Below are 18,471 nucleotides of genomic sequence, written 5' to 3'. Positions count from 1 at the left end.
GTAATTAAGTGATGGTGTTAAACATAAGTCAAAAGTCCAGGGTTAGGGTGATATTCAAAGCCATGACCTGAATGAGATCCCTCTGGAGAGAGTGTATCACAGGAAATGTTTGGGCCCTGGATATTGCAATATTTAGAGATCTGGAAGAGAAGTTTCCATAAAAGATACTGAGAGGGAGCAGCCACTGACATAGGAAAAAGGTGTCTCAAAACCAAGTGAAGATAACATTTCAAAGAGAAGGAAGTCATCTATTGTATCACACCCTACTCAGGAGGATAGCAGTGAAAAAAGACCACAAAATAACTTGTGGTTTACAGAGCCATTTAAGTGCCAAAAGTGTGCCCCCTTGAATCCAGTTATCCTCAATTCTTTTACCAAGAATATCAAGTAGTTCTTTTGGTTTCTCCTGAAACTTGGTTTTAATACATAGTGTCTATAGAGAGAATACAGGAAGATAAAAGTTTTGATTAACCATACTCCCAAACCTATAGAAAATCTCAAAATATCTAAAAGTAGAAGGGCATGCAGACTGATTTAGAAAACACAAGATGTCAATATATGACAAATACCCTATCTGGAGGAAACAGAAGAGGACTGAATAAAGTTTCAATTCACTGACCCTGGCCTTCATTGTCTAATTAGTGAACTTCAATTTCATTTGGCAAGTACCCTTCTACTATTAAAATTTTTCTGAATTTGGCATATAAACTATCAGATAAAGAAGACTGAATTGAAATACATAGATATTAGGAAATGTATGATAAGAAACCGATGGGACACATTATAAACAGGCGTATGTCAAAAACAAGAAATAGAACAGTGGATAAGAATCCAACGTGTATGGGAACAGCTGGGTCAACAGGCACATGATAAAGAACTAAGGGGGGTTGTATTGACATCTTCATTTTCTGCAAAATCCAAATAAAAATTTTGTAAAAATACAATGTGTTGCCAGGCATGGTGGTGCATACCTGTAATCCCAGTAGCTTGGGAGGCTCAGGCAGTACTATCACAACTTTAAGGTCAGCCTCACTGACTTACAAAGGACCTAAGCAACTTAGAAGAACCTGTCTCAAAATTTAAAAAAAAAAATGAAAAAGGGCTGGGAATATTGCTCAGTTGTTAAGCATCCCTGCGTCCCCTGTACCCTTCCCCACAAAAAAAAAAAAAAAAAAAAAAATTGGAATGTGATGTGTGATGTTTGAACTATTGTTTTTAACAATATTGAATATATTAAAGTTGTTCTGAGTATATATTTTCTAAGAAACAAATTAATATAAATATCATTTAGCATGCCATTTTTACTTCTGTTAGAGTCTTCTCCATTGATTACACTGAGAATATCTTTTAAAATACATAAACCATTGCAAAAAAAGAAAAATAAATTTTAAAAAGGCAAGGAAATAAAACACTGAATTTAATCACCAGCCCAACAAAAAATTAATAAGTAATCATCATTTTAAAAATATGTAAACCATGACAGATGAAGGAAATTCTTATAGAAGTTGTGAATGGATTGAAAAAGTTTACCCTTGACATACCAGGTATACTTTGAAGTTTTTTGTTACTTTTCATGATGTTAAACTCAATTTTCTTGGCTATTCACTCGTTTAATTATGAGAACAAAGTCCTGTTTTTTATTGTACTTAATACTGTGATTCTCAAACCTTAACAGGCATCAGAATCACTTGGAGTGTTTATTAAAACTCATATTGCTAGGCCCCACCTGCAGACTGCAAATACAGTAGGTCTGGGTGGCCTTAAAAATATACATTACTCACAAACTCTAAGATGATGCTGATTCTGCTGGCCTGTGAATCACCCAGAGAACCACCAAGTAAGCACAACGGCATGAGCAGCACCACTGTTATGTACATAAGTAAAATTACCATAAGTAATATCAAAGTTGAAATAGCAGAATGTATTTTATTCCAGGACTCTCTGTCCTGGGATCAAAATTATGGATGCAGAATAAGTAGTTTTAGAGGGACTATTTATCTAAAAAATGTATATTTTGTGTATTTAAAAAAATAACCTCATGAATTCTTACAAATGTGCTGTGCTCCATCATAGGTACTCTTGTTGATACTGAGGGAAGGTGAAGAAATGTAGGATCTATAGATTATAGCTGTTATTCTCAGAGGGCACACAGGCTCTCTGGAAAGAGAAAAGAAAGGGAAAGAGGAAAAAAAAAATCACAAAACTAAATGCTATTAATGTAGTGTTTGCTATGCTACTAGTACCTAACACTCACATTTACTAATTCTGTGTTAAATAGGACTGAAGCACTTTCACATGTTAACCCATCTAGTTCTTCCCCATAATCCTGAGGTCAGTACTGTTTTAGTTTGGGGAGTTGCATGCCTTGCCCAGATGGTAAGTGAGATTCAGGAAAACTAGCTCCAGTGGCCACTTTGTAGCCATAGAGCCACTGGTGGGTGGTGTGTCCAGGGAATCATGGGAGCACAGGAGAGAGGAGCAGTCAGAGGGAGACACAGAGGAGATGATCTGAAATTTAGAGGAAAAGTTATAACAAGGTTTTTTGCTAATCATATGAAATACTGTTTTAATGAATAATTTATGAAGATAAGTTTGAAATAACTTCAAATGTACTTTTTATTATTTTCTGTAATCCTAGAAAAATAGTGATTTTTATTTCAAATGCATGGTTGCCTTCACATCACCCATTTCATCTTTATGGGCAAATACTGCCCTTAAGAAGAAGCCCTCTTTGGCTCAAGGTTTCTTCCCAATGCCTAGAAGTTTCTAGCACTTGATACAAATTTACTATATTCATTAATTAATGGCAACCAAGTTGACAATAGACTAAATTAAAACCCAGGTCTTTGATAGTTATAAACTAGGAATAGTTGAGCTCAACAAATAAAAAGGTTCTTTGTTGGAATGAGGCAGCTATTTAGATTGTCATGGTTTTGCATTTCTTTTTCTTTTTTTTTTTTTATCTTCCTCTTGTCCATGGCATCTGCCATTAGCAGAATGAGAAAACGGCATGAGTGCCTTCTGAATATGCTGCACTGAACTGTCTGTGCTCAAGTAACCAAGGCACATATGTTCTTCCTTCCTGAGCCAACACAGAAATTGTAGGTTTTTCAGGGTCAACGCTAATAACCCTTTATAATTACATCATAGGGGTTAGGAAAAGAAATATACATACTATTAGTAATTGATAATAGGAAAAAAGGCTCTCTAACATCCGTTCATTTTAATAAGGAAAATGCATGCATGAGTTACCTTCAGTCATACACAAACAAGCACACACAACAGAAATGGACTTTTTTTATTAATGTTTTGCATAAGTTAGTACTTAAGGAACTTCCTCTTACTTTTGCAGTTGTTATGTAGTAGAGACTCTTAAACCTGAATGTCTATCCTTTGAAAGTCCTGACAGGCTCAGAAACTTCTCTCTTCAGCCTTATTACTAATCCATTTCCTAAACACCCGCTTCACTTCCTAAAGGACTCATTTACTCTCTTGATTTTGGTTACAAAAGATCTGCAGCTTTAAAGACTCATATGACATCTTTCTGAGAAGGAAAGGGACACAAAGTTGTAGAACTTCTTTTTATAACTTGTTCCTATAGATTATGGTTTGCCAAAGCCCATAGTCATTTCACTCACTGTCATGGTCAGGATTCTTCAGAGAAAGAGGACCAGTAGAATGTGCACATATAGATGTATAGACTGATAAATATTACATAGAATAAATCTCTATATGTATAGATGTATTTGAAATATATGTGTTATTACATGATAACACATAAGATAGAAACAAATAAAATGTAAGTGCATGTTTCCCAGATATTAATAAATATATGCCTATATGAGAAATATTGGCAAGTGTGAAGTCGGCAGGGCAAGCTGGTTGTTTCCCAAATCACTCTAATATTCCTTGTTCATTTTGTTCCTATATTATATAGAATAGTGCTCCCCAAAGACATCTGAAGTTCTCCCAAGTCCCTTTATTGATTCAAGAACCACCCAGATTTTCCTCCTGTAATTTTTCATTTTTGTTATCAAAATTATTTAATATGTTTTAAAAAATAAATCAGGTGCTCCAGACAATAGGAAGTTCTCAAAATACTCCTCACTAATAAAATCAAGCACCCTTGCCTATCAAGTTGATTTAGTGCATAGTGGCACACACTTATTGGACTTCCGTGTGAGCGTAACATAAAGGCCAAGGAGTGACTCTGCACTTGTGGGGCGTGGCCCATCTAGTTTTGCACACTTTGTTCCCTGTTTTTCAGTTTCTTTCTAAGTTTTTGATTTCTTTGCTGTCAAGACTCAGTAGAGACAAAGTTGAAATTTTCAAAAGGATATTTTTATAAATGAACACAGAATAAAAGCATATAAGACCTATATAAAAATAAAGGTTGCATAATCCCAGAGGCTTGGGAGGCTGAGGCAGGAGTATCTTGAGTTCAAAGCCAGCCTCACAACTAAGCAAAGCCCTAAGCAACTCAGCAAGATCCTGTCCCTAAATAAAATATAAAAAGGACTGCGGACAGTGGGTTAGCACCTCTGAGTTCAATGCCTGGTACCAAAAATAAATAAATAAATAAATAATAAAGATTTTAGAGGTCTCTTGTTTTAACCAAGGTTTAAAGGTACAAACAGGATAAACTGGTTAAACATGAAGCAGTCCAACACTTATTGCCTCATCATTGTCTGGGTTTCATAGTAAAAAATAGATAGCAGACACACATATTCAAAGGCTTTGAGATTTAATTTTAGTTGGTCCAAATTCCAAGAACTACTAATAAGAACTTCACATGCCCCTTTGTTTCCTAGAATTTCCTCCGGACTCTGAGTTCCCAGACTGCTCACTGTGGTTCTTGCCCTGCTGCAATCTTGTTCTGTACATTGCCTGTCTTCTCCTAGGCCATCCCTGGTGGACAGCCCTAGAGATGAAGGCCCTTGGGCTAGTGATAAAGCTCAACAGCAGAGCACTTGCCTGGTGTGCATGTGGCCCTGGATTTGATCCCTAACACCACAAAAATATAAAAAGAATATTAAAGTCATTCACACTGCATGCCCAAAGGCTCCCTTTCTGGAATCAGTGTTTTGTTCCAATCTGCCAGTGCATGTTCTGCTCTTCTGCTCTCATTCATTCTGGCACTAAGTGCCTAAAATTCCTACCACTATTTATGAACCATCACATTTTCTCCCCTTTCCCTTCCTTCTCATCTTTGTCCCCTCTCTCCCCTTCCTGTTATGACTGCCAGTAAATTTAGGATGGGTTCCGCTACAACCTGAATAGCTGAACCAAGGAATTGGTAAGGGGCAATGAGGCATTAAGAAAAACACGAATACACAGATATTAAGAATAAAAGGCTGGGATCAGGTGGAACACTGGGTCTCAGAATCAATAAGTAAAGTATTATAGAGGCATTGTTCTTTGTGCACTAAAAAGTTACAGGGCTAGATATTCTTGTAGCTATTTTCCTGTAGCAATGCATAGAGCTCGTCTAAAGTTACTGTTAAACAGGTAGGCTCAGAAGTAGTGCTGATGAAACATTGTAGTTATCTTGCTATGCTTTGAATCCTTTATCCCTGGGAGCTATCTGAAATCTAGATTAAGAACTGAATGGGGTTTACAGACCCTGGGCCGCCCATGACCGCCCATCACTTCTAAATGGAGAAAAACTGAAAGCATTCCCTCTAAAAACTGGAGCAAGACAGGAATGCGCTCTTTCACCACTTCTATTCAACATCATCCTAGAAACACTAGCCAGAGCAATCAGACCAAAGAAATTGAAAGTATACAAATAGGAAAAGAAGAACTCAAATTATCACTATTTGCCAACAACATGATTCTATAGTTATAGGCTCCAAAAACCTCCACTAGAAAACTTGTAGAACTAATAAATGAATTCAGGAAAGTAGCAGGATATAAAATCAATACGCATAAATCTAATGCGTTTCTATTCATAAGTGATGAATCCTCTGAAAGAGAAATTAGGAAAACTACTCCATTGACAATAGCCTCAACAAAATAAAATACTTGTGAATCAATCTAACAAAAGAGGTAAAGGCCTTTACAATGAAAACTACAGAACACTAAAGAAAGAAATTAATGAAAACTTTAGAAGATGGAAAGATCTCCCACGTTCTTGGATAGGCAGAATTAATATTGTTAAAATGCCCATCCTACCAAAGGCTCTATAAAGATTCAATGCAATTCCAATTAAAATCCCAATGATGTGCCTGATGGAAATAGAAAAAGCAATCGTGAAATTCATCTGGAAGAATAAGAGACCAAGAATAGCCAAAACAATCCTGAGCAGGAAGAGTGAAGCAGGAGTATCACAATGTCAGACCTTAAACTATACTACAGAGCAATAGTATAAAAATGGCATGGTATTGGCATCAAAATAGACAGGTAGACCAATGGTACAGAATAAAAGACATAGAGACAAACCCATATAAATATAGTCACCTCATATTAGACAAAGGAGCCAAAAACATACAATGGAGAAAAGATAGCCTGTTCAACAAATGGGACTGGGAAAACCTGGAAATCCATAAGCAGTAAAATGAAATTAAACCTTTATCTCTCACCCTGCACAAAACTCAACTCAAAATGGATCAAGAACTTAGGAATTAGACCAGAGACCCTACACCTAATAGAAGACAAAGAAGGCCCGAATCTTCATCATGTTGGCTTAAGACCAGACTTCCTTAACAAGACTCCCAAAGCACAAGAAATGAAGGCAAGGATCAATAAACCAGATGAATTCAAACTAAAAAGCTTTTTCCCAGCAAAGGATACAATCAAGAATGTGAAGAGAGAGCCTACAGAGTGGGAGAAAATCTTTTCCACATGCACTTCAGATAGAGCACTAATCTCCAAAATTTATAAAGAAATTACAAAACTTTACACCAAAAATACAAAGAATCCAATCAATAAATGGGCCAAGGAATCAAACAGACACTTTACAGAAGAAGATATACAAGTGATCAACAAATATTTGAAAAAGTGTTCAACATCTCTAGTAATTAGAAAAATGCAAATTAAAACCACCCTAAGATTTCATCTAACTCCAATTGGAATGGCTATTATCAAGAACACAAGCAATAATAGGTGTCGCTTGGATGTGGGGAAAATGACCTACTTGTACATTGCTGGTGGAGTTGCAAATTGGTGCAGCCTCTCTGGAAAGCATTATGGAGATTCCTCAGAAAATTTGGAATGAACCCACCTTTTGACCCAGTTATCCCACTCCTCGGTTTATACCCAAAGGACTTAAAGTTAGCATACTACAATAATGCAGTCACATCAGTGTTTATCGTAGCTCAGTTCACAATAGCTAGATTGTGGAACCAACCTAGATGCAACGGATAAAGAAATTGTGGTATATATACACCATGGAATAATTTTGACCATAAAAAAGAATAAAATTATGACATTTGAAGGTAAATGAATGAAATTGGAGAATATCATGCTAAGTGAAATAAGCCAATCCCAAAAAACCAAAGGCAGAATGTTTTCCCTGATAAGTGAATGATGATATATAATGGGGGTGGGGGGTAAAAGAAGAGTGGAGGAATTTTTGGTTACATAGAGGGAAATGAGAGGGGTGAGGGGACTGGGGTATGAAAGATGTTGAAATGAGACCATCATTATGACACTATGTACATGTATGATTACACAAATGGTGTGAATCTACATCATGTACAACCATAGAAATGAAACGTTGTACCCCATTTGTGAACAATGAATCAAAATGCAGCCTGTAAAATTAAAAAATTAAAATAAACTAAAAAGAAAAGAACTGAATGGCTCTGTGGCTAGCATGAAATCAGCACCCTCGCATGGAGAATATTCCCAAAGGGCATAGCCTCTGTCACAGGACAGTTTCAAAACCCATCATTCAGTCACCACTCCCAACAGATTCTATTTGCCAGAGTGTTCAGTAAGCAAAAATGAACCACTTTTGGATTTGAGGTCACATCCTCCATTGTGTGCCAGAATGTCAGTCTTTCAGAACTCTTTTTTACCCTTTTCCAAAACTTTCAAATCTTAAACTTAACTGCTACAACAAAATGTAGAAATTTCACTAAATTAAAAAACAGAGGAAAGTTAAACTGAGAACAAAAATAAAAAATAAAAAAATTTGGATTTGTCTTCATCTTAGACTTTTTCCTGTTGTTTGGTTAAAGAACAGAGTATCAAGATCCTACACCTGTTCTTTCTACTTGCAGGGAGGCTGTGGAAGTGAGTTCTAACCATGTCTACTTTAGATTTTAATTGAGTAGATCCTGATCACAGAGGCAGCCAAAGAGAAGTCCTTGGAAACCATGATCTTGAAAGCTCACAGCTTCTTCTTACAGTCCCAAACCTTTTCTACTCCCGTTCTAAGAAGCTGTAGCTGCTCTCAGAGACTCCCTGGCTGCATGTGAAGGAAAGGGAAAAAAAAAAAAAAAAGACTCGGTACCTCTGAAAATGACTGGCCATGCTGCAGGAAGAAACCAATCCTAAACTCCCTCTCCACAACAGAAGAGGGGGCTGTAGATTGCTTTAAATGCAGGTGATTCTCATGTTTTACAGTAGTTATGTTCTATAAGTCTATTAAATTAATGAATACTGAACCGTTGCTCCTAGGAGAGATTTAGAGTTTGGATTCTGTAAGCTTCTGGTCACAATATTTTCATCCATCAGTCAATATAGAAACCAACCTTGTTTGATGCATGTTTCTGTTTATAGACCCTTATTTAAAATATCCTGTGGAGTCAAAATTCATTCATTAATAGTACTATTATTTATGCCTGAATGAACTTCATCATGCTTTTCTTATACTTGGGACTTCAGACAACACTTCAACAACGTAGTAGAGGACCATTTTAAGCATCTAAACCACCAACAAAGTCCACAGAAACTAAAAACTGGGGCACTAAATAGAACACAAAAAGGGCACTCATTTACAGTATATGAGCTAAAAATAAGAAGATTTTGTTCATTCTCAACTGGGAACCTGTGCTTTGAGGGATTTAAAATTTTCATTACTCCACACATGGATGCAGTTGATCAAGAAATAACCTTAAGTATTGATGTTGGAGTTACAAATAAATCTTAAAGAGTAAAAGAATTTTCAAAACAGAATCATCAAATAATGTGCATGAACAGACTTATTTGTAATAGAAGAATATGTTGGGCATATTAATATTTAATTAGCATTTAATAGCAAATTGAATAGATAATATTATGTTATGGTTGAGAAACCTGAAGTTATGGTTGAGAAAATTGAGGCACAGACAGTTCAGGTAGCTTGTTTGAATTACACCATTAGTAAATGCTACAGTTAAGATTTGATCCAAACAATCTGTTTCTAAAGCCAGAGTATTTAAGCACCACTCTTTATTGCCTTTCATAAATTACTAAGTTGTAGAAGTTTAGGATTTAAAATAATGACAGGTGTTTTTTGAGCTTATTTATCAAGAAGTTAAGATATTAGTATAATTGTATATTTAAAATGTAATGAATACAATGCAGAATAGATATTCCACTTTCTCAGCTGAAAAGGTTGAAGAATATCTCATAAAATGTTCTTGAATTAATAAGACAGAGACAAAGTGGATATAATTTAACTTTTAAACATTTAAGAGAATATTTTGGTAACAAGAATTCAATTGCAAAGAATAATTAGGTAAGTAGAAAATTAAGGAGAATAGAAAAATGTTTATGTCCTCGTGTACTTTCACTCCACAGGGAGAACAAAACTGCAATGCAGGGTTTTTAATGGACCATTATTTCCCTTGTGCATCTCAATTACATTGTCAAGGCTTGGGAAATATAATAGCCTTGGACTATTTATTTTTTTTTTTTTACTATTTTTTTTACTATTTTTTTTACTATTTATTTATTTTTGTTGCTTGAAGTTCTACAACTATGACTGAATGAAAAGAGCAACACCTCACATGTTGCTTATTAGTACTTCTGTCACAGAGCAAAACAATCATAAACCCAGGAAAGCTTTTTGTTGTAAATCCATAGAAATATTATCATCACATCTCAAATTGTACTGTCAAAGCAATGAAAATCATTATCTTTGTTCAACTTTTGCATATGCCATCCCCTACTTCATTACTTGGTATTTGAGTAACACCCAGGGACACCTCCCTTGGAGAGTCCATTGGCATAAACCATCTTTGATGTGGCATATAACTCAGAAGAATACCAGAAGTCCTATAATTCTGACTCCAATCCTCTACTTTTGTGAGTGAAGAAACTGAGGCCCAAGATGAAGGAAATTTCTTAAGAGCCATAGACTTAGTTCCTGAACTGGGATTAAAATTTTTCCTGACTTTTAATCTCTTTATTTTATGCTTCATTGTTTTGTCTTAAAGTGACCACCTGATCATCCTACTCTGAGTGAATATATATTTAACATTCCAGAGAGTAATTTGTTGGTAGAAATGGATTATGTAGTCATGTGCTATCAGCTCCCATATTCATATTACTGTAACTCTTTATTATATTCTAAACTTGCATATATTCCCATTTTATCACTCCATTTCAATACTTTAATTTTTTGAAAGCTTTGGTTTAACTACCTTGATCTAGTTTTTGATCATTTTTTAAGGGATTATTACCCTGAATGGTTTAGAGACAGCTCTGCACAAACAAATTTATGATTGAATTTCTTTACTGCCAGCTCCTCTATTTATTTTTGTAAGTGATAAAATTGAAATTTCCTTGATAAATTCCCCACAGGCATTTTATTATGTTTTTTTGAAATTACCATGTGACAGAAAATAAAAACTGAAATTTTATTTTATCAAAAAAAAGCAAATTTCTAACATTTTAGTGTGAATTATGGTTTTCCTGTTTATACCTTGATAATAAAAACAGATGTATCTTTAATGATATGAAAAGTTTCATGAAGCATAGACTGCAGATTAAGCATACTTTAAATGGCTCTTGTATCTTTTAAAGAAATACATTGTTTTAGTCAAACAAGTAAGACTATAAACTGTACAGTAAATAGGCGAGTTTAAGAGAATAAGGAAATAGTGCTAAGACTAATGGGACCTCTATCCCTGATTAGGATGTACAACATCACAACTGAATATTTTTCCCACTGTAACAAAAACACAAGATGATCTTCAAAATCACAGTTATTTTTTTTAACCCAGGAAAAAAATATTAACAAAAGAAGCCTAAATAAACTAATTTTAGGAGGAAAAAATTCATAACTGTATTCATCCCTGATGGAACAAGATGAAGAGAACACAGTACAGATGAGAAGCAAAGAGAAATCAGCTCAATATTTGACCAAATTTTAACGGATACATTTAGACTATGTGTGATGAACAAGAATCCCAAAAAACCTTGACCGCTTATTAGTGCTTGCTACTGTTTGGGGTCTATACAAACAGATAACTAAGGAAGTTTATTATATTTGATATTATAACTTGAGGAAAGTACTTACAAGAGAGGTTGATGAGCTTAAAAGATTAAGTTTATTCCCCTAATGGCTAAATATGAATTTAATGAAAAGATTACCTAAGCTGCATTGACAGTGACTTAAAAATTCAGCAGAATAACAACATGCAAGAACAATCCATAAAGTACCAGCTGAAAGGTAATTGTACTTTTAATATATTGTATAGTATAGCAAAGAGTGAGATGATCGAGCATGTAAAAATCTGACATTATAATACAATTTTTCTCTATTAACTTTGACCTGGTTTAACTGTAGCAGAAAAATTTGTCTATAATGCATCCTGGTGCAAATATTTATTAAGTAAATAATAATTCATTATTAATTAATAATTACTTCTTTTCAAGAAAATACATTATTTTTATATAGAAATGTGGGTACATACCCCAAGTAATGTCAGTTTTCACTCATCCTCATAAAATATTTGATAATTTTTGATCCACTGCACAACATACAAGGAAGAGCAAATACATTATTGTTGAAATGTAAACATAGATTCCCTACATCACCTACTAAAAGTTTAGAAAAATAGTCAATCATCAGTTTATGTTTTGCTTTTTTGAGTACTAATTTTTGATATTTTTATTGGTGCGTTATAATAATACCTAATAGTTGAATTCATTATGTCATACACATAACATATGTTGTACATGCACATAACATAATTTGATCAGTCTCATTCCCCAGAACCTTCACTTTCCCTTCCCTTTTCTCTTCCCTTCCCTGACCCATTTGCTCTATTCTGCTGATCTTCCTTTATTATTATTATTATTATTATTATTTCAACTGTGCATTACAATTGTATATATAAATGAGATTCATTGTGGCATATTCATGCATGAACGTACCATAAGATGGCTACTTATATTCAATTTTATAGTTATGCACAATTAATACATCTTCTAATTGACAGTTAAAAGTAGTTGTGAAATTCAAAGTCTAAACATGGATATGAAAGTCATAAAATTCTGATGGAAAATTAATACTGATGTTACTTATAGAAGTGTTCACCTTTATTTTCTGTTGCATTCATTTTTTTAAAGAAAAATTTCTTGTAGAAGTCTAATATAACATGTCTCAGAATTCCATGTTCATTTCAAATCCAGAAGGAAGCAAACTAGACATGCCAGTAGAAAATACAGAACAGGTTTTTAGATGAATTTATAGAATTTTATTGTTTAATGTTTACCTTATGTCATAGTACATTCAGAAGGAGTTATTACAACATAATGTTTTTGTTTTGTTTTGTTTTACGTTTAAGAGGTTGATGTGACTTTCTACATTAAACTTATCACATGAAAATGAATGCAGCATATGCTGATAGTTTATGTTAAGATGAGGAACAGAAAGAGGAGAAAGATACTAAACTGCTAAAACCACTGATACATTCTTAGATACTAATAAGTCTGCTTGCTCTGCAGTAAATACTTGTGGGGAAAGTTTTATGTTTGACTATTTTATGGAATTGGAGATAAAATTAAAATATTAAATCCTATTATTTATTGTGCTTTCAGATACTCATGTCAAACAACTACCAACTCTTCTCCACTGTGCAGCAAAATTCGGTTTAAAGAACTTGGCTATTCATTTGCTTCAATGTTCAGGAGCAACCTGGGCATTTAAGATGAAAAATATGGCTGGTTGGGACCCAGCACAGATTGCTGAAAGGTGTGGTCACAAAGAACTCAAAAAAATATTTGAAGACTTCTTGGTAAGGTTTTTTATCTTATTTTACCTCTAAAACTCTATATTTTATAAAGTAATTGTGTGTATGCATTGTACGTGTACATTGCTGTTTTGAAAAAAGATACTATTGCACAGCTAATTTGTAGTGCCTGTTAGTTCTGAGCTATCCATTGTCTTAAGAAGCATTTTGCAAGATTAGTCGATGTCGATGTGTTCTAGCATTGCCATGAACCAACTTTGATTCCCAATACTAAACATCAGTTTTTAAACCTGTTTTTTTCTGACTTCAATATAGCCCGTTTGATATTAAGAAGAGATGGTGAGAAGGAAATAAAGTTATTACCTTTACTAGTTTTCTAAAAGTCTAGATAGTTTTAGGCACATGAAAACAGATCAGTGTTATGTTAAAGAAATACATTTTGAAAATAATTCAAAAAACCTACCCAATAAGAAGTTAATATATTGCTTAAATATTTTCCTCTTATTATTTATGTTGAAACCACAAATGCAGAACATTCTTTAATGGATGCTAGTTTTGTAAGAATGACGCCAAGGGAAAATTTTATCTCAGTAAATAAAATACACTTTGTGTTCCCATAATCAAGTTTAGAGAGCAATCTTTTTTTCCTGTATTTAAAAAAAGTATGCACATTTTGTTCCAGAAGGTGAATTATAGTTCTGATGGCTCTTGGGAAAATATAATAGGACAATGATTATGTTGATGAATACATCAAAATTTATCTTTGGAGTCACACAGCAGATATAATTTTATTGTCAATGAGCAGTTAATATACAGCATTGAAAGACTATAGGCAGATTCTGGTCATTTCAGTATTTATTCTGATGATCAGATTAAGACAATCTAATATTGACTTCTAAAAATCACTGGCATTTTTAATTTCCAGAGAGTGAAATGACAAACATTGGCCTTTTTTTCCATTTGCAAAAAATGACAAAATAGTTAACAAGTGAGCATGGATATTATCCATTCTCTAGAATGACCTTCTTGCCATATTTACAATAATTATAGAATAGGTAGTTATGGAATAAAATTAATAAAAATTCTAATTTTTAGTCCATGTCCTTCAACCTAGAAGTGAGCATTATTTTCACTCCTGGAAGGATTTTAGTGATTCTCAAAAATGTCAACATTTAGCTAGTCCTTCTAGTTTATCTACTATAACCAGGCATGGTAAAACAAATTTATAAATTCCAGCTACTCTAAAGACTGAGGCTGGAGTACCATACATTTGAAGCCAATCTCAGCAACTTAGCAAGACCCTGTCTCAGAATTTAAAATTCAGGAAAAAAAAAAAAGACTGGTGATGTAGCTCAGTGGTAAAGTACCCTTGGATTCAGTCCCCAACAATGAAAAGAAAATTTAAAAATTATCCACTGTATATAGTCACTGACCAGAGCAACATGGCGTCTATCTGAGGTATGTCAAGGAGTCAATTTGGCCTTGGATATTTTCCCATAATACTGTTATTCAGCACATCCTGGTCTCCAACTCTTTACCTATCCTCTAATTTTTAGTCACTGATGGACTAAAGTTAAAAGTTTTTCTAGAAGTTTCAGCAGCCAGAATTACTTTCTAAGATAAACCCTAATTTTCAGAGTGATTCTTCAGTTCCTGTTCTCAGTGAAGACTAGCCTTTTGCTAGATGTAGCCCATGCAAGCTGCACATGCTCCATAGTGATACAATACTAGATAATGAAGACGTAAAAGGGTAGGAGATGGGAATTGCCAGATGTGGGAAATAGTTTTTTTTTTTTTCTCTTACATCCCCTGGCTATTTATATCTTTGTTTCTGTAATAAGAGCATTGATATGAGTTGATCACTATCATGCTCTTTGGGTGACTATTCACCCTTTCGCAGAGTTCTTCTTGACCTTTATTCTATGAAATTTGTTAAATGATTGTTATGTATTCTGTCTTTATGAGTTGAAACATTTTACCAGAACTTTTTCAGTACATGTTATAGACCGGATAGACGTCAATCTGTGAACGCCGTGCAGTGAGAAGGGAACTGACTGTAGCTGCTCCAAGGTTCGACATATCTACAAGCATATGTTAATGACTATGGATAATTTAAAATGCAATAATTTTGCAAGCTATCAAAGGCCTTTTTGCAAATGTGTGGTTAAAAAGTGGAAACATGAGTGCTAGATTGTGACCCACATGGAAAAATGGTTTCATGATGATTTATTTGCCATATAAATTTTTCTTTTAATTATGAATTTTATTTAAAACAAATCTAGTAGTAGTCATATCTTCTTAGTTAAGGTATGCCCAATAACCAGATGTTGCCACTATTCTAAATTATGGTAGTTATGATTAAAGAATGAACCCAAACCTAATAAAGGAAAACTGTGAGATCTCATTTTGCTGTTAAAATATTTAATTGTTTCTTTAAGAATATTTGCATTGACTTAGCACACTCTGATAAATCAAAGATTTTCTCATATGCATTCAAATGTTCTGTGAACTATTATTTCAGAAGAACTGAAAAGGCAGATATCATTCGAATTACAAGTTTACCAGCCACCAATGGACCATACCTTTTTATTGAAAAAATATATATATTTTTAACTTGAAATACGTTTTACCTCCACTTGATTTACTTATTTGTTCAATTCTTCCTAATCCCATATCAATGTAATGTTCATTTTAGAGACTCACAAGGAGTTACAATATAGTGAATTGGGTCATAACTTAATATTAAGGGAATAGAAGAAGTCATTATGCTTTTAGAAAAATACAGAAAATAATATCATGTATTCATAAATCAAGGGGCATTCATATCTTAGCATTAGCTAGGTAAAGGAGAAGAAAGAGTTGGAGGAGGCGGGTGAAGAGAAGGGGGAGGATGTCTAAAATCACAATTCTTAAATAATTTTATGACATCTTTCCTTTGAGAAGTTAATAATTTATGCATAATTCATGAACAGAGCCTCTTATTGTGAATACTCTTCAAGTTTGATAAAGTTATCTAGCTAACACCTACACTTTTCTTTTTATTGGTTCTTTTTAGTTATACATAACATTAGGGTTCATTTTGACATAATTATGAAGGCCTGGAATAAAACTTGCTCTAATTCAGTTCCCAGTGCTGTCCTTTCCCTCCCCTTCTCCCTCTCCCTATTCCCCTCTCTTTATTATACTAATCTTTCTGCTTTTACTTTTAGGCTTCTTTATAGTTGGTGTCTTGTGGATGTACAGGATGGTGAGATTCACTGTGACATATTCATATACAAACATAGGAAAACCAGGTTAGATTCATTCTGCTGTTGTTGCCTTATTTTGTCCCTTCTTTCTCCCCCTCAGTTCCCTTCATCTAATCCACTGATCTTTCTTCTATTTGGATGGAATTTCTCCCCTCTTTTTTTCCTTTTTCTTTCTCTCTTTCTCCTTATTTTGGACTAACTTTCATAAATCAGAGAAAACAGTTGACCTTTGGCTTTCTGAGTCTGGCTTATTTCACTTAGCATGATAGTCTACAGTTCCATCAATTTACCAGGAAATTCCAGAACTTCATTCTTTTTATGCTTCAGCAATACTCCATTGTGTATATGTAACACATTTTTTGATCTGTTGAAGGACACCTTGGTTGGTTCTATAACTTGGCTATCATGAATTACTTCTGTAAACATTGATGTGGCTGTATTCCTATAGTATGCTAATTTTAGATATTTGGGATATATAGTGAGGAGTGGGCTAGCTGGATCATATGGTGGCTCCATTCCTAGTTTTTTGAGAAATATCTATACTGGTTTCCAGAGTGGTTATACTAATTTGCCATTTCACCAACAATGTTTGAGTGTACATTTTTCCCCACATCCTCACCAACACTTATTATACTCGTGTTCTTGATAATTATCATTATGACTGGGCGAGATGAAATAACTTCTTTATTAATTTCAGTACTATTGCTTGATGATAATACTATGTATTTCTACAATCTATAAAATCTTTCAAATGTCTACTCATTTTTCAGGTTCTGGCAATGTCTTCTCTGAAAATTAATATGAAAGATTGATGGATAAAGGGCAAAAGATTTGGTATCATATCCACAACTGGGCATGAACCACAATTTGTTTAACAATATTGGTGAACATATAATTCACTTAAAAACATATTTTAAATTTAAAAAATCAGTAAAAAATTGAAAGTAAACTGGAACTTAGCCTTAGATTAAGAAGTACTTTGACCGGTTGGGGATGTGACTTAGTGCTACACACACAGACACACACATACACAGGTACTTTGAGATTTAAGATAAAGCGTATAATAAATATTAGTGTGTATTTTAAGCAAAATAATGTAAGTAATATTTCCTTGTTTGTCTCAGGTATATCATCGCCTCCATTCCCATCAATTTAAACTCTTAACAAAATGATTCCATGAATGTGTAAATAAAGAAGGAAAATACGTTCTTCTCTGTTGGCTGGCTATGGAACTGAGGAACCAACAGTCTTTTATCTTAGATTCAGTTTTCAGAAAATATCTTTCTTCTTTCTCTACAATGTTCGCTTATATAGTTTTAGTTAAATATTAATAAGATCTTAATCATAGAGAGTCTTCAGGAAAATTTAAGAAACAGAAAAATTAGTTTTCTGTGTACCTTCACTAGCTGGCTCTTCAGGACACTCCTGTTTGGGAATGTTTCCATTACTCACAGCTGTAGCATTCCTGTGACATCCTGCTCTCGTGAACTATCCCTACATTTTTCTTTTTCCCTGTGGACAGTGGGGTCAATTGTGTGTGTGTGTGTGTGTGTGTGTGTGAATATTCTGTGGTCCTCTATTGTCTGACTGAAAGACCCTGATCTTTTCCAAATGGTCAAGGGTTGGAATGACAATATGGCAGGGTAGATATCAAAGCATTCACAGTATTAATGATAAAAACCAATAACTGACTAAACATTGAGAACCTCTTGTTCAGAAGTTAAGCTTGTGTTTAGGTCAGTGAATAGTCTCTCATTCTTGGCATCGTACACTTAGTACTCTCTCTCTCTCTTTCTCTCTTTTCTTCTTCTTTTTGTACCACAGGTTGAACCCAGGGACACTTAACCACCAAACCATATTCTCAGCCCTTTTTTATATTTTATTAGAGACAGAGTCTAGCTGGGTTCAAACTCAGATCAGGCTGAGTTTGAACTCAGATCCTCCTGCTTCAACCTCCCAAGTCACCTGGGTTACAGGCATGAACTATTGTGCTCAGCTTCACTTAGTACTTTCTGTATTTTGTTTTGTTTCAAGTAGACTGTTTCATTGCATTAGTATATGATATTATTATATATTTGACTTTAAATGGTAGT

The 18,471-nt window shown here is 34.1% G+C and overlaps 1 protein-coding gene across 1 annotated transcript in view; it reads left to right on the top strand.

Moving 5' to 3' along the window:
- Bank1 (B cell scaffold protein with ankyrin repeats 1) overlaps positions 1-18,471 on the top strand; it is a 282,791-nt gene that overhangs the window by 91,773 nt on the left and 172,547 nt on the right. Inside the window, exon 6 of the mRNA XM_047567484.1 lies at positions 12,979-13,175. Coding sequence (XP_047423440.1) covers positions 12,979-13,175 — 197 coding nt within the window. The remainder of the gene's footprint in view (positions 1-12,978; positions 13,176-18,471) is intronic.

This window comes from Sciurus carolinensis, chromosome 10 (genome assembly GCF_902686445.1).
Source record: "Sciurus carolinensis chromosome 10, mSciCar1.2, whole genome shotgun sequence".
NCBI classification, from domain to species: Eukaryota; Metazoa; Chordata; class Mammalia; order Rodentia; family Sciuridae; genus Sciurus; species Sciurus carolinensis.
Note: the sequence above shows the minus strand (reverse complement) of the source record. Positions and strands in the feature narration are given on the sequence as shown.